This window comes from Rissa tridactyla, chromosome 8 (assembly GCF_028500815.1).
Source record: "Rissa tridactyla isolate bRisTri1 chromosome 8, bRisTri1.patW.cur.20221130, whole genome shotgun sequence".
In the NCBI taxonomy this organism is placed as follows: domain Eukaryota; kingdom Metazoa; phylum Chordata; class Aves; order Charadriiformes; family Laridae; genus Rissa; species Rissa tridactyla.
Genome location: NC_071473.1, coordinates 21,460,069 through 21,484,037, shown reverse-complemented (window position 1 = coordinate 21,484,037; position 23,969 = coordinate 21,460,069). Strand labels below are relative to the sequence as shown.

Here is a 23,969-nt window from a genome sequence, read left to right as displayed (position 1 = left end):
ACCTTGCACAACATGCTCTATTATAAAGATTATAAAGTGTTCTTTCTGCTCACATCACAGAATTTTAAAATCTCTAAAGTGATTTTTTTGTGTGTGCTGGAAGTAGCAGGCAGGGATGTAATAATACATTTGAAAGGGGAAAAAAACCACCCTACCAGATTATGTGTCCATATTGGAAAGTTAAGATTATGTGTTCATACCCCTGTTAATCTCTGCTCTAAAAAGGTTTAAGATCTAAACAGATAAAATTTGCTTCGTGACGAAACTTGGCTTTCAGCACAGATGATCCGTGTCCAAGGGAATAAAGTTCCCGCAGCACTCAGAACAAAACAAAATCCTTTGGCTTCGCTTGCGTTACAGAAGAAGAAAAAGATAGCAGCTTGGCAGTTTTCTGTAGACAAATAACTCCAGTTGCCCAGGGGGAATGTCACCGAGATCCAGGCGTCCTGTTTGTTACATCTAGCCTCCCTGGAGTCAGTTTTAATTTCAAGCAGAGTTGCCTAAATTCTTCATCCTTCCAAGGCAGGCAAATTGCACTGTACACTGTCCAAATTTCAGATCACTTCAGGGCTTTTCCCAAAGTTTCCTAATGTCTTTTGCAGATGCAAAAGATAGCAGGACACTTCACACAGTAGGTGTTTCCCTGTGTGGCCCGTTGGCTCTTTATCCATGCCCAAAAGCAGCCGTATTTCACAGGAGATTTTTTAAAAATGCAACTCACAGTTTTGCATATATTTGCATTTTGGGATAGAACATGGTGGGTAAACAATGTCATCTAAAGACAGTTAAAGTTTTCGAATTTCAATTGATCTTGGCATAGCTACAATCCCTCCTAATCATACCCAACAGCCACAGCACTAGATCGGGACCCAATGCACCAGACAGCGAAGAAGGCAAAGGGTAAAGTCTTTAGCAAACCCTTGTTTGTGCTGTAACATGAACCAAAGGCTTTGGATCTCAGATCACAAAAGGCTCACCTGCACGGGTTTTTGGCAACACTGTCAGGTCCAGGCTGAAGTGCAGTGAAGAACAGAGCTGTGCAGCTTGATGTGCAGAGTACCCACCTGCAGCGTACAGAAACGCTGCCACTTCTTCAGCCACCGCCGAGCTGCGTCAAACCACACAAGCGCAGAACGGTGCTTTCTGTACTCATCTCAGTGGGGTATCCCCTTTCAGCTCCTGGGGACCTTTCAGTTTAGATTTTTGGTACAAAGCACTCACAGGTCAAGACGGAAAAAAAAAAAAAAAAAAAAAATTCCCAGGCCATTTATGGAGGGTTGCTAATTTAAATGAAAAAGGCAATGGACAGTAATGCATCTGATCCTTTAGACCCCCAGGTCTGCATAAAGGAGGATGTGAATTTCTCACACGTATATTTGTGCATGTATATACAAACACACTTCGTGCAAGCCCAAATCGGGCAAACCCAAAGAGCTGCAAACACGCCAAGTCAGCACATCTGAATCCATCTTCCTGCCAGAGATACTGCTGTACAACACACCCCTCAATTTGAGGGCTAAACCCAAAGCCCTGTTTTGCATCCCTGCCATGCATAGTAGTTGACAGGAGATGGCTATTTTGCAGATGGCAACACGGTGAAAAGGCAGACAGTCCTATTGGGAAAATTCTTTCCTCAAGACCCATCGCAAATCCCTACAGCTGAGACACAGGGAGCTGTCAACTGCATTTTTTTCATCCTCACTTTCCAACAGATATTCTTCGTAGGCAAAGTTGAGTGTGGAAGGCGAAAGGACAGCCCTCTTTTCAGCACAGAGCGTTGTTAGAAGTTATAGGAAGTCCACTATTTCAAATTCCGGCACCTTTCCTAAGTAAGTCTTTACTGAGTACGTAAAGATTGGTGCATTGCAGATTCTTTCATTGACCGGGTCACAATCAATCTCTCTTCTTCCAAAACAGACTGTCTCCCCCCTGCCTGTCGCCCGAGCAATAACCCCGTTCAGGTATTCATCTTAAACCTTACTGCACAACGATCGTAATTATGTGGTGAGCGCAGAGTCAATCTATTAATTCTTTCATCAAAAAGTACTAATTCCAACTGGAATATATAGAAAGCAAGGCTCAGCTTTGACAGTTTTAGTTGCAAACAACCTTGTCTTAGAAACAGCAGTTATTGAAAAAACCCTAGAAATCCTTTCAGCTAATGCCTGTTTTCTCCTGCCAAGCTTTTACCTGAAGGAAGAGCACGGGCTGTGTGTTTTCTTGGAGCAATCTTCCCCACGTAGGAGGGTTTAGCAGACGCTTGCAGGAAGGCAGAGGTACATACCAGGCAGCAACGAAACCAGACGTCACTTAACTAATCTTCTGTTGCTCAGTCCATTTCTAAGCCTCTGGACATAACCTCTTAATACAGTACGGAGGCAGGATTTCTGCACAGCTAACTGGTCATCTGACAGCATTGCAGTACTCCAAAACAGATGGGTGCTTCTTTTTTATCACTTCTTCCCTTGTTTGCGTGATCAGAGAATCTTCTGAATTCAGTGGAATTTTTCCTGAAAAAATTAGCTCGAGGGAATACAAAGGGGCTGATCACGAAGATGAAAAATCTATCAACTGCGCAACTAAGCCAGAGGATCAGGAAGTTAAAAGCAATGTTTGAAACTCAAAATTCCATCTTCGCCACATTTCAAACCTATACATGTAGCTCACCACAGTACAGAAGGTAGATTTTATTTATTAGCTCTAAAGTAGACTCTTGAAGTTGTTTAGAGATCTAAAATCAATTTCAGCAGCCTCTGGCTTTCTGTAAAAAGTCACAATAGCTGCAGTTGCTTTGAAACTCGGCCCTCTCACTTAACTCGAGGAGACTCAGGCTTGAAAAAACGCAACTTGGGTGATCTACCGCTGAGCTAGAATGCCAGTTTAGGTGCCCACTATATAACAGTTGTGTCATCAGGAAAGTAAGGGCGCCTAGTTTCCTGTCTATTTGCCTTTTAGTGCCTAACTCCCAACCGGAGCACACACTGCCATACCGTTTTCATCAGAAGTTGTCCAGTCTCCTTCCCATGTGATCACCAGGCCACATGTTTTTATGGAAGTTGTAGGAACTTAGTACCTCTGCCACCATTATCCCTCTCTCAAATTCAGTGTTTGTTGGCCGGGAAGCACAAATTATTGGAGAAAGGGGGACACACAGATACAGCATCAGTTTTACTTCATTCAAAAAACAGGCTGAAAACAATCAGAGAAGCCTCTGCAGGAGACAAGTTACAGTCGCTTTATGACAACAGGCAGATACATGCTAGGAAGAAAAAGTCAAAAAGAGATAGAAAGTAAAACAGAGGAACAGTGAAACGCAGGTTGTAAGGAACCCCTGGAGGTTACCTAGTCCCATTTTTCACCAAGAGCAGGGCCTTGCCAACACCCGATAAGGCCAGCTGCGGCTTTGCCCAGCTGAGACACAAAGCCTTGAAGGATGAAGTTTCTACAGCCTTGCTTGGCAACCTGTTTTAGTGCTGCACTACCCTCCTGGTGCCAAATTTTATCTTAATCTCTCAATCTGAATCTCCTGAAGTGCAACTTATGGCCATTCCCCCGTATTTTATCATCTACCACTATTGAGAAGGGCTTGGCTCCATTACCGCTAACTCTTTCAAGTAGCCATGGGCTACTTGATCAACCCCTTAGCCTCTTCTTTTGCTAGGCTAAACAAGCCCAGCTCTCTCAGCCTCTTTTCATGGGTCGCATACTCCTGAACAAAATGCCCTTGGCAGATCTGTGCTGGACTGTCTCCAGATTCTTAACATCCTTCTCCAAGTAGTGGGCCCAACACTGGACCCAGCATTCCCAGTATGTCAGCAGCGCCGAGTACAGGGCATCAGCATGACTGCTCTTGCATTGCCATGCCAGTGGTTGCAAAGGCAATCTTTAGAGACACTCAGAGAATTGCAACTCATCAGAGCACAGGAGATTCCTCCCACAGAGGAAAAATAAATGGTAACAGTAGGTTGCGTGGATGCAACTGTACCAAAGGACGGGGAGAAGACCTGCAGAACCGAGATGGGAGTCAACAGCTGAGTAACAGCTATCAATGTTCTACAGAGAGGGCTAAGGCACTAAAGGCCAGTTGGTTCTCTGATGAAGTGAAGATGTCCCCAGCATAAAAGTTTGGAAGATGAGCTAGAGCTATGCAAGGATGAATAGACAGTGACATGCAGTAGACACTGTATGTACAGAGCTTGCTATGTAGAAGCTCCTAAAAGGTGTAAGGCTTGCTTACCCACATTGTCCTCAGTCTTGGTGGCTATTCCCTCTCCAGCCACAAAACTGCAGTATATGTTTAGAAAGGGAGGAAAAAGGAAAAAGAAAGGGGGGGGGGGCGAAAAAGGAAAAAGAAAGGGGGGGGGGCGAAAAAGGAAAAAGAAAGGGGGGGGGGCGAAAAAGGAAAAAGAAAGGGGGGGGGGCGAAAAAGGAAAAAGAAAGGGGGGGGGGCGAAAAAGGAAAAAGAAAGGGGGGGGGCGAAAAAGGAAAAAGAAAGGGGGGGGGCGAAAAAGGAAAAAGAAAGGGGGGGGGCGAAAAAGGAAAAAGAAAGGGGGGGGGCGAAAAAGGAAAAAGAAAGGGGGGGGGCGAAAAAGGAAAAAGAAAGGGGGGGGGCGAAAAAGGAAAAAGAAAGGGGGGGGGCGAAAAAGGAAAAAGAAAGGGGGGGGAGAAAAAGGAAAAAGAAAGGGGGGGAAAGGAAAAAGAAAGGGGGGGAAAGGAAAAAGAAAGGGGGGGAAAGGAAAAAGAAAGGGGGGGAAAGGAAAAAGGAAGGGGGGGGGAAGGAAAAAGGAAGGGGGGGGAAGGAAAAAGAAAGGGGGGAAAGGAAAAAGAAAGGGGGGAAAGGAAAAAGAAAGGGGGAAAGGAAAAAGAAAGGGGGGGAAAGGAAAAAGAAAGGGGGGGAAAGGAAAAAGGAAGGGGAGGGAAAGGAAAAAGGAAGGGGAGGGAAAGGAAAAAGGAAGGGGAGGGAAAGGAAAAAGGAAGGGGAGGGAAAGGAAAAAGGAAGGGGAGGGAAAGGAAAAAGGAAGGGGAGGGAAAGGAAAAAGGAAGGGGGGGAAAGCAAAAAGAAAGGGGGGGGAAAGCAAAAAGAAAGGGGGGGGAAAGCAAAAAGAAAGGGGGGGGAAAGCAAAAAGAAAGGGGGGGGAAAGCAAAAAGAAAGGGGGGGGAAAGCAAAAAGAAAGGGGGGGGAAAGCAAAAAGAAAGGGGGGGAAAGCAAAAAGAAAGGGGGGGGAAAGCAAAAAGAAAGGGGGGGGAAAGCAAAAAGAAAGGGGGGGGAAAGCAAAAAGAAAGGGGGGGAAAGCAAAAAGAAAGGGGGGGGAAAGCAAAAAGAAAGGGGGGGAAAGCAAAAAGAAAGGGGGGGGAAAGCAAAAAGAAAGGGGGGGAAAGCAAAAAGAAAGGGGGGGAAAGGAAAAAGAAAGGGGGGGAAAGGAAAAAGAAAGGGGGGGAAGGAAAAAGAAAGGGGAGGGAAGGAAAAAGAAAGGGGAGGGAAGGAAAAAGAAAGGGGAGGGAAAGGAAAAAGAAAGGGGGGGAAAGGAAAAAGAAAGGGGGGGAAAGGAAAAAGAAAGGGCGGGAAAGGAAAAAAAAAGGGGGGGAAAGGAAAAAAAAAGGGGGGGAAAGGAAAAAAAAAGGGGGGGAAAGGAAAAAGAAAGGGGGAAAGGGAAAAAGAAGGGGGGGGAAGGGAAAAAGAAGGGGGGGGAAGGGAAAAAGAAGGGGGGGGAAGGGAAAAAGAAGGGGGGGGAAAGGGAAAAGAAAGGGGGGGGAAGGAAAACGCTAATGACTCAATGCTAGTGACTCAAGGTGAGGACAAAACAAAGCTTTGCAAAGAGCATCTTCACCTCTGACCTGCTTTCACCAATCTTTTCATAAGAGCCTTCGTACTCAGCAGTCATAGATGTGACTGAGGAAAAACAGGGTTAACTTGTTTCAACAAGTGAAAGAGTCTTCATTTTCTTCTCAGATGACTTAATCTCCCAATATAACACAAAAATCCATTTGCATCGACACAAGCCTTTCTAAGTATCAGAGGATCTCAAAAAACTCTTTCCCTGATGATGCCCTTTCCTAATAATTTAAAAATAAATTAGAAAAAAACCCCAACCAACAACACAAAACCCCAAACCCAAATAATTTCCCCACTTTCAATCCCTCCTGAAATTTTCATATATGCAGGCAAAAAATCTCTTATTAATGCCACAAAGACGCACCCAGATGCCACAATCAAAACTTTCGCTACGTATGCTCCCTTACAACTCTCATTTAGTATGAGCAGGTGGTGAGAAGGAAGCAGAGTAAGAGAGAAGAGGATTATTTTGGGAAAGGAAGCAATAACTGTTACTAGTCTGTCAAACAGTATGAATGGTGGAAATGTGAATCATGCTTTTACTGTATGAATGGTTAATTCCAATATGCTATTATAAACAATGATCCATTACAAGGGATGTAATCTCCCTAGCAGGAAAAAATACACCTGTTAGATAAAGAGCAGGATCTGAAGCAGAAACGGAGGCAAGTACAAGAGATGGACCAGCTTGACTTTTCATCTTACCTCTTCCTATAACATTTAGGTGCCAGTCTCCAGGGCCTATATCACGCTTCATAACAGAATTAGCCCATTGAAAGTAACGCTTGAAACAAGGAGGAAAGAGGCTGTCAAGCTGGAGTTAGGCAGAAATTACAGCTACATTTTTAGCTTCCCTGAATGGAAGCACCTCTGAGTAAGTGCTGCCAAGATGAAATCCTAGCAAGTAAATGGCATATTTAGAGTGTGTCTACTCAGTCACAGAGAGGTATTACTACAATGATACAGACTATGTAGCAAGGAAATTTCATGGCATATATTTAACAGGTGGCTTGCTGACACAACTCTGTGTACAGCGTACCTTCCAGATAGGAATTAAGAACATCAACATTAGGAACATCCTCTCCACTCTCTGGAAGCAGAGGGCAAGCTCCTGAGCTAGCAGTAGATGGTGAGTGTCCTCTGGAGCTACAGTTTTTAAATGATCTTATTAGTTTTCAGTGTTTAAACAAGTCACTTTGTATCTTGTGTTTCATCTCTGTGTCCGCCCCTCCGGCTCTCATTCGAGGGTGACCACAGTGGTTTCTGGCTGTACAGAAGGGATGGCTCAGCTGCTCTTCTAGCAGCTGCTGAACCATCACAAATTACAGCTTACTGTACTGAAGTATGTGGAAATTGGTGTCTATCTTAGTACACGGGACTGTAAACCATGGTGGTTCAGCAGCTGCCTCGCGAACAGCTGAGCCAACCCTGCAGCAAGGGTAAAAATGAGAGAGACAGCAAGAATGACTACAACAGCCCTTGGGTAAAGCACGCTTGACTCAGTGTTGACCTTTGATGAGTTACACATCTCTTGCTTCAACTTCTCAGCTGTAACATGGGTAGTTTCTCTCCCACGTGCTTCCTAGGAATGGTGCTACAAGGATATGCGCACAATGCTATAAAGGATGCCACAGAAATTTGCAGAATGGGTATTATTGCTGATTATGCAGAGTCCCTGAAGAACACGCACCGTTCCAGTTGCTCCATTAACAAGAAGATTGACCTCATATGATACTCCTTACGTTTCACACAAGGTGTAACTGTAATGCTACAGATGGAAAAAAAAGAGTTCCATCACTTGATCCCCCCCGGCCTTTTTAAAAAAATCAATCAATCAATCACAAGAGAGGTATGGCAACCTTACTTAGGGGAAAAAAAGCAAATGCCATTGCTATGCCTTAACTTCTGCGCTAGAGCCAGCCCTAAGAAGCTCATCTGCAAGAATTTCAGATATAATCATAAGATGCAGCGCCTGCTGTTGCCATGTTATGCACATGATTGCCTAGGAGAAGCTAGATATTCTTATCATCTCTGCATAGCAATTTCTCTACTAGATATTTTAGCTGCCTCTGCTGCGCCTTTCAGCTTTTGGTGTCCATTCCAAAGCTATTTTAGTCCAGTTGTTATCTGTACTGCTGGTGATCCATTCTGGCTGCCACCATCCGTTTCTTTCTCTTTATAAAGATGTTCAATAGGCTCCTTCACTGGTTTGTCCTCTGGCACAACATCTTGACGCAAAGCTATTCCCACTGCTTTCCAACAACCCACTTTTTTCTGTAATCGTGATAAGAGATATTTCTAACCAGGATGTGAAAACAAGGGAACTACCTAGGGTGCTGCAATTAGAGATTATATATAACCCTTCCCTCCCACTTACCCTCATCCTTCCTCACAGTATGGGCATTGCTTAATTTTTCACCAGCTCATGCCTTTCTTCTTCCCCAGCCGCTGCATGCCCACTTCCTTTAGCTACACACAGTGTGACATTCATATTCACTACAGTTGCAGCTCTCGTATGGAGAAGACCATGTGGATATGACTTTCTCTTGTAATTTTAATATATTCTTGACAAGCATGCATCGAGCAGCACACTACAAGATACCACATGCATCTAAAATTGTAGCAAAATACATAGTTAGACATACACCCCAATAGCACAGTCATCCATTCTGTATGGCAGTTCAAGACAAATGAAGAAGGTTATAGTGTTACATTCAAAAACATAACACTGTGATTTCCAGCTATTCAGATGCTCAGTGAAGTCTAGAAATTCTTCTACACACTTTTTGCACACGGTATAGAAAGAGAAGGCATTTAAATCCTAGATTTTAAAGGTCTTTCTAGCTTGCAAAGCTGCAAAGAATATTAATTGCCTAGTGCAGACTGGCTGCAAAAGGATTCTTCATTCATCTCACTAGCCACACACCTGGAGTAAGTAATTTGCCTATAACACTGTGTAAATGTATTTAATACTGGTTTTAATCCCGAACAAGAACGAGTATTTGTTCATATGGCAAAACAAGATGATCATTTAGAGCTGCGTTTGAAATGCCACAAATGAATCCGGTAGGAGTTCTGTTTATGCCACTCAGCCTCATGTATTTTGCGGTTTTCCCTCCTAAACCCCTGACCTGCCCTGTTTCTTTTCAGGTTTGTAACCCAGGAGTCAAACAAAATCAAAAAAAGAACCCTATTTGCCTTCCTCAAACACAGAAGAGTAAAGAAGTGGTATTGGCAAATACAAATAAATTAGTACTACAGTTCCAATGTGTTAATTAACTACCTAGAAGAGTGATATTAATGACTTGTGTGCGATACACTCAGAGAATAAAATGCCTTGGCATAGAAAACAGCTGAGCCTGTGAAATGAAAAATACCTCACCTGCTTTTCACTTTTGATAACAATGTTATCAAGGCTGCTTTACTGCTTAGAGATGCATGTTACTTTTTTCCTTGTAGTTCACTCTCTCCCAGGACTGATATTTTTTACAGCTGAACTAAGGAAGAATTGCTCTTAGATCCTATCAGCCTATGCCAAGGAAATATTCTTGCATAGGTTGGGAACAGAAAGAAGAGTTCACTTGTGTGCGGTTGCCTCCTCTCTTCACTCTTCCTTTCTTCTGGAAAGACTTGGAATGATGCTCTTTATGATGCAACCACAGGTGGGGTGGAACCACAGGGGGAACTGGGCCAAATTCGGACTTGGGAAACTACCGCAACAGAGCTTTTGTCTGTCATTTTTAATACCTACCCTTTCTTTTGCTCTCCCTAGATTGCAACATGCGTAATTATAGCCAACAGCAGCAGGCAGTTGGTTGGTTCTTTTAGGAACTGCACCCTGAACAGGCATGAGGTAAGTTATAGAAAAACCTGTTATCCAGTACTTGTTAGGAAAATATGAAGCAAAGGAAATTCCAGAAAGACTCAAAGTGAGGTAAAACGTAACCACCTAACAGTTCTAAAAACCAGTGTGAACCACTTACAGATATCTGCAAAAGCTGCATTCATAGAATCATAGGGTTGGAAGGGACCTCCAGAGATCATCTAGTCCAACCCCCCTGCCAGAGCAGGGTCACCTAGAGCAGGTTACACAGGAACACGTCCAGGTGGGTTTTGAATGTCTCCAGAGTTGGAGACTCCACCACCTCCCTGGGCAGCCTGTGCCAGTGCTCTGCCACCCTCAGGGTAAAGAAGTTCCTCCTCATGTTTAGGTGGAACTTCCTATGTTCAAGTTTGTGCCCATTGCCTCTTGTCCTGTCACTGGGCACCACTGAAAAGAGCCTGGCCCCATCCTCCTGACACCCACCCTTTAAGTATTTATAAGTGTTGATAAGGTCCCCCCTCAGACGTCTTTTTTCCAGACTGAAGAGACCCAAATCCCTCAGCCTTTCTTCATAAGAGAGGTGTTCCAGTCCCCTCAGCATCTTGGTAGCTCTCTGCTGCACCCTTTCCAGCAGTTCCCTGTCCCTCTTGAACCGGGGAGCCCAGAACTGGACACAGTACTCCAGGTGCGGCCTCACCAGGGCAGAGCAGAGGGGGAGGATGACCTCCCTTGACCTGCTGGCCACACTCTTCTTGATGCACCCCAGGATGCCATTGGCCTTCTTGGCCACAAGGGCACATTGCTGACTCATGGTCATCCCGTTGTCCCCCAGGACTCCCAGGTCTCTTTCCACAGAGCTGCTCTCCAGCAGGTCAGCACCCAACCTGTACTGGTGCATGGGGTTGTTCCTCCCCAGGTGCAGCACCCTACACTTGCCCTTGTTGAATTTCATAAGGTTTCTCTCTGCCCAGATCTCCAACCTGTCCAGGTCTCTCTGTATGGTGGCACAGCCTTCCGGTGTGTCAGCCACCCCACCCAGCTTGGTGTCATCAGCAAACTTGCTGAGGGTGCACTCTATCCCCTCATCCAGGTCATTGATGAATATATTGAACAGGACTGGACCCAGTACTGACCCCTGGGGAACACCACTCGTCACTGGTCTCCAACTAGACTCTGTGCCCCTAATCACAACCCTCTGAGCTCTATCTTTCAACCAGTTATCTATCCACCCCACTGTCCATTCATCTAACCCACACTTCCTAAGCTTCCCTATGAGGATGCTGTGGGAGACCGTGTCAAACGCCTTGCTTAAGTCAAGGTAGACCACATCTACCGCCCTCCCCTCATCTATCCATCTAGTCATGCCACCGTAGAAGGCTATCAGATTAGTCAGACATGATTTCCCCTTGGTGAATCCATGCTGAGTACTTCTGATAGCTTTCCTTTCCTCCACATGCCTTGAGATGACGTCCAGAACGAGCTGTTCCATCATCTTTCCAGGGATGGAGGTGAGGCTGACCGGCCTGTAGTTCCCCGGCTCTTCCTTTTTGCCTTTCTTGAAGACTGGAGTGACATTGGCTCAGTGCGCAGCGACCTATTGACTCAATTCCTATTGACCTGTGTTCAGCAGGTCTCGGTTGTAAATCCCAGGGCTGCCCAGCAATCTTACAAACACAGCTACAAACCTTCCCGTGTGCAGCAACAGCCCAGCTTCTCCGGTACCCTGTAATAACCTCACCGATGTTTGGATAAATCCTCGTGTTTGGAAGTCATTTTGCTGGAGGTATATACAAACAACGTCCCGGTCGCAAGAACTCCAACACCACCTAGCTGCAGCACTACCCACCTCCGCGGGCTCCTTTGCAAGGATGCTGCCTGGGAAGCAGTGCCCTCTGATACAGCTTGCAGCTATAAATTAAAATCAATTTGTTGCAGCCAAAGGTTTCCACTTACCTAGTTTGGCGGCCCCCTCTGGCGGGTACTCGGGGAATTGGCCCTCGGAGGGGACGCTCACTGTCCGGCGCAGGCAGCGCCCTTTGGTAGCATCCGCCTGCGGCTCTTGGACCCCATCGATGGGCACCTGCATAAAACGGATGCCAACAGCTGTTAATTTGCCACTGGACCGTGCTGTTAATATGCCATCTTAATAAGAACTTAATTTTCTGCTTCTCCGGTAGTAACTTTCAGATGCAGTTAGGCATGCCCAGCCTTAACACGGAATTCCCGAGGCTCACTGGGAAAGCGCTGCAGTGGTAAGGAGAGTTGGCGCGCGCAGATGGGAGCGCAGCCTGGAGAGGGCTGCATGCAGGTGTGCAGGAACCTGTACTCCAGAGCTATCAAGTCACAACACAGATGACCCACCTAACAAGGCAGTCCTGCCCTTCGAAACTGGTTCTCCAATGCCGGACTCATTGCTACCTAGCCTTGCCTGCTTCCTCGCTGGGAAAGTCGGGCAGAGGCTGCTGGTTAGAAGGCTACATGCGAAACTTCAAGATCACAAAAGCATTTTTGCAGTCTCAGCACATGTTCAGTGATCAGTGACAGCATATCAGAGAAAAATGGACATTCTGCTGATTGTATCGGGCATATGGAGAAAGGGAGTATTAAGTCAAACTCATCCTAGAGGTGGGACCTCAGAAGGCTCTGAGAAAGGCTTAGGGTCCTCACTATTTCATAGTAATAAAATTCTGCATGCTAATTCTCTTTAAAAGTACCGAATGTATAAAGATCTTGTTTCTCTTCTGAAATTTTGGCAGAACTTGACCCGTCAGGGTTTGCTCCTCTGCTAATCTTGCCTTTAAACACCTGCCTGGACGACTGCATTTTGCTAGAGAGGTGCTTATGCTGGAGGAAAAGTGATAAATTGTGCTACCTACCACTACAGTTGTGGGGCATCTTGACAACAGCCAAGAGCTCTAAAAAAGCCAACAGTCCCTATGTCTGGGAAAAGGAAACAAGGCTGAAGTACTCCCAATCCGAAAAACACGTACAAAGGGATAAGGATTGGAGGATAAGGAAGAGCACCCAACTACTTTATGAATTTATACACGTAACCGTGTGCTTTCTGATTTTGTTTACATGGTCAGCACAGGTTAATTCAAGCACCAGTTACTTTGCATACAGAAAATCAGACAGATGAAAAATTCAGACAGCTACCTGCTTGCCACAGGTGCAATTCGGACAGGAAGACATTGCTTCCATCAGCAGAAAGACATGCCTCACTCTGCCCTTCAGAAGAACATAAACATTGTTCTGAAGAGGTTCAAAAGACAAAAAAGATCCTTCAAGCTGGTGAAAGGCTGGTCACCAAAGATGAAGACTGCACGAGAAACACGTATCTCCAGTACTGAGCTAAACAGGTTGTTGTCCCATAATAATTATTGTTTCCTCGATTGAGTCACTACCAAGGGGTGGGCACCCGGGGCCAGTACTGCCTTATACAGTATTTCTGGGCCCCATGCGTCCCAAAGAGCTGGCACAGAGAGGGGACAGAGGTGGGATGTAATGGTTGATTAACAAGTCCAGATACTGCTTCCTTGCCTCAACAACAGGACACGCCAGTCGGGGAATTAGGAATTCGCAGAGCCCACTGACTGGTCTGAGTTGCTCACCCGAGGAAGCCGTGCCCTGCCTCCTGCTGGCCTGCCTGATAGTCCTGGTTATGACCGCAGTTTTGTAGGTCTTTGCATGCTCAGATATTAACGCATGCCCAGTATCGGTGAGTTACTGGATTTGCTGTCGCTTCAACCTGGATAACTGTGCTACTGAGTTACTACATTTCTTCTTGTAACAACCTGGATAATCCTACTCCTGATCTGTATTTGTTACCGCAACTTTATTTAAAGATAAATTGTTTATTGCTAAAGCTGTTGGTCTAGAGTCTGTTACTATATCTGGAACTTGGTGGGACCACCTTAAGCCCTTTTATTCCGCAGCGGGAAGAAATCCCAGGGAGGAGGGAGATGCAGCATCCAGGGGCTGGAGGCAGGTACAACCCCTCAGTGCCCAAAACATCTCAGCGCACTTTGGCTTCAACAGTACAACTGCAATACATGCGACACGGCAATTTACTTTCATACAGCTGTGTAAAAGACAGCTTGAAGCTAAAGGAACAGAAGCCCCTGTCATATTTCCTGTACTGCTTATCCTTTCATATCTTCAGTCATCTCTGAAAACCAAGTATTAATAGCAAACAAAAAGATATTATTCATTTCTACTGAAGGTTGTAAAATATGTACAAGATACTGTACTATTTTAGAAACAAGCTGCACTACAATGGCTCTCACAAAATAGTTCTGGCATTTCCTGACTTTTAAGCACTTAGCATTCTCTTAAGGTCATTTTTTTTAATGCTATTTATTACTACGCTAGTCTATTTGTCTCCTTCAAAGAGGGCTTGTTTTTCAAAACAAGTTTCCCAAATCCCTAGCGGTTATTCTGTTAAGGCTACTTTCTTTGCTGGTAGGTTTTTACAGCAGCTCCTTTGACGAACAATCTCCGTCCGAGAGCACATTAGGAAGGTAAGCAGAGACTAATTTTGTAAGCTTATGCCACGTTCATTCAGTCAAGATCCCACATTAGAATTTCAGTTTTTATCTGGAGGCTCCATGTAGTCTTATTCCTTTCTAAACGCTCTTCCGCTCCACCACCTCTTCTGCCTCTCCTGATTTCCTTCAGAGCATTTTTGGTGGGATGCTGCAAGCCGCATCTCCAGAATAGCTACTACTAGTCACACCATCCTCCTGCTTCTGCACACCTTAAAAGCATCAGGCTACCATCCTGTGACCCTCCTTTCTGAGGGAACCTGTTGCACCTACACCTAACTGCTAGCTCTATACCAATACAACTCCCGGGGGATAGATTTCTCCGCCTTTTTTTTTTTTTTAAACTGTGAAATGAGTATCGCCTTTTCTTTTAAGTAGACCTCTTCTATATCTGCGTGTGCTTGTGGACATGGGATGACAGAAACGTTCTTTTAATCCACTGACACAAAAAAACCCCAGCGATGATAGCCAAGAGGACGCTACAGACGCACTGACTTGCTGCCGAGGGTAAGGAGGAGAACAGCAACTGAGGCCACACTGTCCTTTTTGTCCTTGGGAAAAGCAAACAGGCTGCAGCACACCGGAGTTGGTGTCAAAAACAAATCTACTGCTGCATACCAGAGATAGGATTTATCTTTAAAGAGGAACTGAGCCATTAACAGGAAGACTGTCTGAGAGCTCAGGTCCTAATTCTGGGTCACTTAGCCTTTTGTACTTCACGTTTGCCCAGACTAGGGAAACATGGTTATGCTGCACGCTAAAAAAAAGTTCATCCGTGTAGCTACGTTCATCCACTGCAGTACAACTCCACACCAGCAAGAGACTGTTGGAGACTGGTGCGGTAGCATATTTATCGCGGCTTGAGAAAAAACTGGTGCTGCTTATTTCACTCAATAATTCTATAAACCACAAAAGGAACAACATTTAATGCTGCATAGCCTGATCTACACCAGAGAACATACAAACATCCTGCAATTTCATGGACAAGACTTAAGTAGCAAAGTAGCTAGAAAAGATCCCCCCTTTAGTCTGTCTTAGAAGTACTGTATTATTTTCAGTAACACCCCTCCAAAACTGTAGTCTCAGTCTGTATTGACAAAAAACGAACTAACTCTAAGACTGCAGAACCAGTATTTATTGCTTATAAGATCAGCCTGCTCTTAAAAATACAGTTTCATGAACATGCGACAAGATCTCGGTCAGCAGCTCTGCGTTTCTCTGGGCTGGGCTACCTGTTTTTAAACGGCTATATGAACCGCTCTGTGGTAGGTCAAATGCATTCACGGATCGAGTGGCACTGAAACCCAAGCGAGTGCACAACTAAATATCACGTAAACACCAAGTCAGGCATCTGCAATCTTCCTGACGCTCCTCCGGCCCCTGCCATTCCAGCAAGCGGTTCAGCAGAGGATCGAAGAGAATGACACAGTCTTGCAGAGTCAGGACTCTAAGTGGCAATTTAGGCTTTCAGCTCTGTTTTTTTTTTCCCCATCCAGCTTTGTTATTCTGCTCTTCGCCCTGCTGAGACTTCACCAAACTGGGAGTCGTCTGAGCCTGAGCCGACGTGCTGCAGCTGCTGGTTCAGGGCTGGACTCTGAGCCGCGTAACTCTGGGACGAGAAGGTAGGCAGGGACACCCCAGATGCTGACTGTTTTGGCAGTCTTGACAAGCTTGATGCCAGGCCACATTTCACTGTCACATTTCAAAATGTCACAAGGCCAGGTTCAGAGCTCGGACTCTAAACTCTTTAACAGCATCACCTGCCACTTAACCCTATATTATGTATATACCCTATATTTGGGATTTCTAGTAGTTTGATGATGGAAAGATTCAAGAAGTAGGAGTAAGAGCATTACACACATTTAATGTCTCTCAAAGGCAAAATAAAGCTAGGCTCTAAAAAAAAAAAAAAGAAGTAAGAAAAAAATGTTTCTTCGTTGCGGAAAAGATTTTTGGAGACTAGAAAGGCTGATTCATGATAAAAACTTGAAAACTTGCAGCCTCTTCTGAACTTAGTGTCAGAAAGTTTGGAATCATGTCAACGAAACAGTTAAATAATTAATTTAATTTTTACCTTTCTTGAGAAAGTTAGAAGCTGTCTAAAATTTTGACATAAAAATCCACTTTAAAAACGTCGACAACAAACATTTCTTTGGGCTTTTGGAAAATAAATAATTACATTCATTTGGGAATTGAAGCAAATCTTTTCTTACGACTGGGTTCAGCTTTGAGAAACTCCTATTTACAGGTAAAACGCGTTTGCTGTAAAGATGCCAACATCATGAGTCTTTTGAGAACAGCAGAAAGCATTTCTGAAGAACCTCCCCCGGGGCCCCGTGCATCGGAGTCTGCTCCTGCTGTTTTCTCTTGGGATCACTGCTGTCACTCCACTACCGGTGTCAGTCACAGGAGATGCAAGAGTAGGAAAGTACATCAGAGATGTTCTGCTGCTGGCCTCTGTCACCGCCACCAATAAGTAGTAGGTCTTCACTATCCTTTGCCCTTGATTAAAAACACCTCTAAATCCAAGAAGAAAGACGAGGTTTTGAGCGCAGGGAGGAAAAAGGAAGAGTCTAACGCAGTGAAAACTGTTCAACTTCATTTCCAACTGAACACAAAATGACAAGATTCTGCAGGACAGCAGCCAAATTACAGACAAAGCCCAACTAAAAAGCAGTCCAAAACCAGATGCAGCCATTTGTCACTTCCCTCATTAAAGTGCTGTGCAATGGATTATCTATCTGAAACCGCTCTTCATAAACACTAACTCATTCCCTTTCCCTGTTTAAATGGCACTGATTTCGCACACGTTTTTACTGTGCCCTCACAGCTCTTACCCTATGGAACAGGTTTCACAAACGATGAAAATATCTCCACCTTCCTGACAGTGGGAAACTGTCTTCCTTGTAAAAAAACCTACCTGATTTGTAAGTGAATCAATCTAGACCTGTTCCCCTAGTCTTGAAAGATGCTGCTAGATATTACCACACCATGATATGTGGCAGTAATTGTGTATCTCCTGTCGCTCATGACTGCTTATTTGCTAAGTTGTCTCTCGCGTCCCTACAGGGATTCATTTTCTTTCTACTTACTTTTTGGCCATCAATCTCTTCCCTTCATTAATAATCTTCATTCTTCAGTCTCACCTATTTTCATTTTATAAAGTTGACAAGGTGTTAAGTAATTAATATTTTTCTACACTGTACAAGGTGATACCGTCAGACTATTTTTGTCTAAGTAATTACAGATATTTTTGGATCAAGTTGTACCTCGAAATTTCTGATTCCCAACCTACTCTTGTGCTTGCACAGCGCAAAATCTCCCTTGCACATACTCTATCCAAACTGTGTTGACAACAAATCCATCGTGGTGGGATGTTATAAGAAAAGAGTCTTCTTACTGTTCTGTTTATTTCTGTACTGTTCCCTCAGTCCTAAAAATCCGTGCAGTTCATAATGCTGTATTTTAACAGCGTTAACTGAAAGAAACCAAACTTAGCATTATACCTGAAACAATTAAGACATCTTTCATTTACCTGTTTGCATTTCGTATGTTTTCCTACTTTTTGGCTTCGACATACATGCATAATCATTTTGCAAAGTATTGTAAACGTCAAAAATTTCCATTCCCTTGCAATTTCACACAGGATAAGCTTCTTGGATTTTCATTCCATGAAGTAACAAAGCAGACGCACAGAGAATAAAATGAGATGCTTCAGACTTACAGTTTTCAAATTACACCAGCCTCGCGATGATGCAAGTGCTCCCTTTCGGCTGCAAGGGCATTCTGCTGTTAACATCTCTTCCTTCTTCCCTCACACCCACCCCCTTACTGATGGGTATCACTCTGTCCCTCACATTGTTTCTAAGATCCTCTGCAGCAGTCCAAAGAAATTCTGACCTACCCGCTCTATCAGCGATTTCCATGTTCAGAGCAGGAACGTCTCCATCTTCAGTTTCCTGTTGCCTATCTCACCTCATTTCAGGTTATTAAAAAACCTCCCTCCAGCATCACCTTTCCAATATTTTTACTCTAAACGTAATATTCAATTTTCTTCTTTAAGTAACTTCCCTCTTCCTCGTTCACCTGGTCTTTTGCTTATGCTCCCCGGTACCTGTGATCCCACCCAGGGGCTTTTTTCAATTCCCCTCCTACATACTTTTCAATCATTAAGCTCTTCCGAAGCATCTCTCCCCACTGCTGCCTAAGGCCTTTGTTCACTTTTCCTTCCAGATCACATTTCATAGAGCCTCTTTTAACTCTGAATGACTTGCCAAGTAAAATAGAACCGAGTCGCCTCCCCTTCCCTTTCTCATGAAGGCTACGAGGGATACTTCTATTTCAGAAAAATTAGAAGAAGGTGCAAATCCAGAGTATCAGCTCTGTGTCTCTCTCTCAACTAGCAGATCTCTCTTAACTACAGTTTTGCCTTTCTCTAAGGGCTCGTATGTACGCTGCCATGTGTACATGACTCAGAAGCTAGATTAAAACAACCTTTTATTTTCCTACAGCGTGCTCATGACTCTGCAAGGAGTTCCCTTTTTCCTTTCACTTAAAGTAGCCCCAAATTACTTTAAAATCAGAATGGCAAATCTGACTCGAGCTACTAGCTTCTGGAACAAATCGCGTTATCAGCATGTGGAGTCACACCTGCACCAAAGGCATGTCTGCACCATCTGCATGCAGCATTTCCCCAAACAAGCTAGTTCTCATTGTGATCGTGCAGGCAGGCTCCTTTGAGAACAGGCTGCAAAGATTAACTCTACTGCTCGATATTCTGGGGTAACTGCTATACTTAAAACCCAGGCTCTGTATAGCCTGATACTGAATTTTCTCCAGCTTCTGACAAAAACCAGAGTGTATTTAAACAGAGCATATAATGACTTAATACACCAGTGATACATAAGACTGCTCGTATTTACTTCTCAGGATCTAAGCAAAAGACTCATCTTACTCCCAGCAAAATGTTTTTAACTGTATGTGGTAGGAGAAATTAAGAACCCATAAGTGCGTGATTACCACCTTCAGATAATTATTTGTGATATGAGGCGGTGTTGTTTTCAATTACATTTCTTTAATGAGATGCATCCTTTTAGCCCAACTGTGCTGGTACAGTACAGTTTTAGGAATAATTCTCACACGTCTTTAAGTTTCTTCAGTGTATACTTTAATTCCTTAGGCGACAGTCCTGTCAGACTAGAAAAAGAATTACATAGTAAACAAACATCATGATACGGGCCTTCCATTTTCCCTGCGTTTGATCACCTCTCCTACGCATTAGCATTGATGTTTGTTCCCTTCTAATAACTCAAGTCCTTCTTTAGACCATTTCCTCCTACTCTCCCTATGCAAGGAAATATTTCAGCCCTTGTAAATAAACTTGATCATAGCTGAAGATGAATAATATTTAGCGCTACATCAGAAACAGGTCTTATACTCAGCCTGCACACAGCCACACAGAATCTTCAAAAGAAGAAACAAAAATTCAGGTCATCTCTAAATGTAGTAAACTATGGTATTAGACTCATGGGCATTTATATGTAATCAAATCTATTTCAGCAATCTGAAAACATTCCTATTTTATAGCTCCTCCTGAAATATTTATTTTTAAACAGGGTAAATCTACAGCAGAATAATTAAACAAACAAACCCAGGAGCGTTATCAAATGCTTCTAAAGCTCATGCCTTCATGGCAGTCTCTAGACATCGAATATCACATGAAAAAACATATGGCGTAGTCTAGGAGAAGGGACTTATCAGCATTTGTTTGTTCAGTATGTATTTAAACATAGCATATAATGACTTAATACACCAGTGATACATAAGACTTCTCATATTTACTTCTCAGGATCTAAGCAAAAGACTCATCTTACTCCCAGCAAAATGCTTTTAACTGTATGTGGTAGGAGAAATTAAGAACCCATAAGTGCACGATTACCACTAAATACTAAATACCACTAATACTAGAACACGCCTATTCTTTAGCCATATTGACACTACCTTCACGGCAAGGCACAATGCCAAGTACTACATGCTATATACACACACAGCCCCTGCAAACACAGTAATTTTTATGATTAAAGCCAAGATGGTTACCATAGTTTAGAGTATCCATGCCATGGGGCGCCCAGTCTTCCTTGCTGCATTTAGCAAAAGGGAGGGCAAGCCTTTGCCTCAATCAATTTACCTGGTGACTACAGCAAGGATGACCGTATAGTGCGAAGGTTGCACACACCTTCTCTGCCCAGCACTCCAATGCAAGCACAAACAACCCCCTTTTTCCCTACCTTTATGTCTGCCCTGACACAAGGAGGTAGGTTTACGTAGCTGTGGTTGCTTTAACTGACATTAAAAGCAGCAACAACATAGGAAGATGTAGTGGCAGACTTAAATGCAGGCTGTAAAACTCCAGGAGGGAGTTTTGGATGCGCACAGTTTGCTGTCACTTCTTCCATGCAACCGGCATCTGGGCCAGCTGGATTATAACTGTGCGTGCCACACCATCCATACGCAGCATAGGTTAGCTCCTCTTTTCCCCCCTTTCACTAAGCATGTAGACAAAATAAAGGGGAGATGAAAAAAGCCGCCTTCTCGTTTTAGCACTAAAGGCCAAAAGGTAAATCCCGAGTGGCCAACGTGAGTTTCTCTCACCTCTTTCTCCCTGTTGAGCAGCACCAGCTGACTGTCCGTCAGGATGCAGTACTTCCTCTCCCATGTTGTCGTTTCAGTGTAGGGGGACTGGCCACAGGACAGTCTGTGTGTAGGTGGTCCTTTCACATCTGCGAACAGAAAACAGCGACGCCAGAATCGTTAGCATGTGTCATTAACCACCTTCTTTGCTTTTGCAGTTCTGCAGCTCGATGCAAACCAAAACTGCAATCTGTACTTAGCAGTGCCTGTTTCAGCATATTAAAAGACAAAATGCTAATCCTGGGCAGCACCCATGTGGAACGCTACATAAGGTACACCATGAATACTTATTTATCTATAGCATGATTTACAAAAATGACAATACTGAGACGAATATAAATCTCTTTGTCAAAGACCAAAATATAATCAAAAGAAAAGACCAAGAGCTCTCACGCAAACTTCATCTACCCTCCACTCCTTTCTCAATAATGTGATTAAATAAAGTGGTAGGGCCCCGAATGTACCCTAAATCTTAATAAACTGGACTATTTGAGACTAAGGATAGAGAGACATAGGAATGAAAAGGGGGATCAAGAAAGGGAGGCTTCAAAAAGGGAGGGAAAAATTCAAAGGAATGGGCATTTAATTGAGAAGGACTTTAAGCATCTTTTGGTAGGGAAGCTATTTGATTAAATTGTGACAAATAGGAGTCTCCGAGCATCTCCATTGAGCCACAGCCACTGTAGCGACAAAAACTCAAACAAAAAGGCAAAAAAAACCCAACAAAAAATCCCAAAACAAAACAACATCTACGTTGTTTGGCTCCCTAGGAATTCAACTGTGCAGCCAACTTAAAAAAATATCTTTACAGGAGACAGAAATGCTATATGCATCCCCAGAAGGGATGTACGCAACAGAGCCACAGGTAGCACTATTTACACAAACACAGAAAACAGTTTCAAGTCGTCTCTTTCTAAAGTTTTGAGATTAAGTTCTGGTTGCTTTGTAACATTAAGTTTTGGGTTTATCTTGCGCTCTAATTTTGTACAACTTTACTTGCACTGATCTAAAAATCAGTCAAAGTGTACCCTCTAGATTCCTGAAACCCCTGAACTACCTCTAAGTGGTTTAAAACAGACTGCAAAAATCACCACATTGGCAAGGGCTTCCTGCATAGCGGTCCAGGATCTCCTTCAACTATTTTAGGAGCCCATTAGGCAAAACGAGTGTTCAAATCCAAAGTGTTTTGTAAAGTTACCTTCCTTTTAGTACATATACCCCCACCCAGCGCCTGCACAGAGCTAAATACAGATGCTTCTTGTAGCTACTGCCCAGCTTCACCACTAGAGGCCAGTGACTCCTCAAGCACCCAGCACCTCCCGAGCTGCAAGGGAGAGTGCGAGTCCAAACGCGAGCATTAGAAGTGGAGTAATGAACCCTTCCAACTGACTTCCCTCCTGGCAGACCCTGCGTATGCCAAATCCCACGTAATTATTAAAAGAGCTGCAACACCTTCACGCTCTTTTCCTGCACATAACAACTTTGTCTCTGCATTGAAAGGAACATGTCACCTTCTAAAGACAGAGAATTAACTGGGAAACCAGCTTTCAGTACCTAGTTCGACCTCGTATTGCAGTAGGATTTTTGTGATCATTTAGAAGAACGCTTGAAACACAAAAACTGAAAAAGAAGAGGACTGCATGGCTCCTACTGCTCTGAATAATAATGAAATGCACCTTTGCTCTCTTAATTTCAGATGAGATAATTCAGGAAAGAAGCTAAGAATCAGAATCAGGCTCCACACTCTTACCTCTCCTAACAAAGCCTGGTTTCCAACAGTGACAAGCAACTGTGTACCTCGAAATTGCCCAAAACTCCACTTAGGCATACGCGTAATTAAGGGAAACCCCCACAATCTCTGTGAAGTAAAAGTGCATTTGTGCAAATTCCTGGAGCAAAACAGACTCTAACAAGTTATGTATTTGTCCATCTTGTAGACATTAACCCTCCACGTAGATTTTTGGCACAACATCAACTCACATTTATCATGGTGTACCACCAAAATGCTAACCAGATGCAAATTAAACCACCGTTGCTCCTGCTTAGACCTTGGTTTCCCAAACGACAGCACATGAACCCTACCCGCACCTAGGCAAGACAAAGGCAGGAGCAACGGGCTGACAGTGGGAAGACGGGCGAGGAAGATGAAGCCACGGGCCCCTTGCACGTGTATGCAACACAAACAAGAAGACCAGAGCTCTGGGAATCTCCTCTCTTGGGTGATGAAAGCACATGATACATCACTCAGGGGAAAAAAGGATGAAGACGCGCCCTGTCCTGCTCACATGGGTGGGCTAGCAGCAATAGAGTGCCTCCAGCTGCTACGCTGAGTGATAACCAGGTAAACTCTGTTTTGAAGTGCCAGTAGACTTTCTCATGGCAAAAGAAAACTGTTCTGGACTATTAGCTCCAATGCAGAATCTATAGTCACGACTCACCCAGCCCCAAAAGACTTTCGCATTATAATTTCTACTAACTACAGGCCTCGGCAGGATACCATCCAACTGATCTATGGGCTGCACAAAGGAATTAAAGAACAGAATGACTTCTTCCACTGCAATAACAACTCCAGGATTTAACTAAGTCATCAGGCTCTGCGGGCCAGCCACGACTCTGCTGCCAAGTGGGTTGGCTACGTCAGAACAGCTTTCCACAGGCTGCTGGCAGAGTAACATGCCATCTCGTTGTCTGGAGCTGTCAATCACCACTAGAGAACATCACGGCATTAATATGTCGTGTTTGCGTTGGTATCCTTTTGAACACGTCGGGACACAGCCCCACCACCCAGGCAGGCTGACCAAGCGCTCTCTTCAACAAAGAGGAGCAGTTGCAAGCTGGTTTTCCAATGTATCAGATCCCATAACTTCAGTCCTCTCCCCGAGGCTGATGCTGCAAGCCCATCTCATGAAGCAGATGGAAGCTGAATACACGGTGCAAGAAAACTCGCTGCAACAAAAAACACAGTGTAGCTTTGGTGAATTTGTACCACTTATTTAATTATTTCTCAGCTAGCCTTCCTGCGTGGTTGACCTCTCCGGAGCCTCTTGCGACAGCTGTAACTTCAAAATTTATTCTGAAG

General features: G+C 44.1%; 1 protein-coding gene across 8 annotated transcripts in view; it reads right to left on the bottom strand.

The window, feature by feature from the left end:
* Positions 1–23,969, bottom strand: part of RASAL2 (RAS protein activator like 2) — a 189,562-nt gene that overhangs the window by 85,536 nt on the left and 80,057 nt on the right. For all 8 annotated transcript variants that reach the window (XM_054210813.1, XM_054210814.1, XM_054210815.1 and 5 more), the window contains exons 2-3: positions 20,852–20,979; positions 11,610–11,736 (exon numbers count right to left, since the gene is read on the bottom strand). In XM_054210813.1, coding sequence (XP_054066788.1) covers positions 11,610–11,736; positions 20,852–20,979 — 255 coding nt within the window. The remainder of the gene's footprint in view (positions 1–11,609; positions 11,737–20,851; positions 20,980–23,969) is intronic.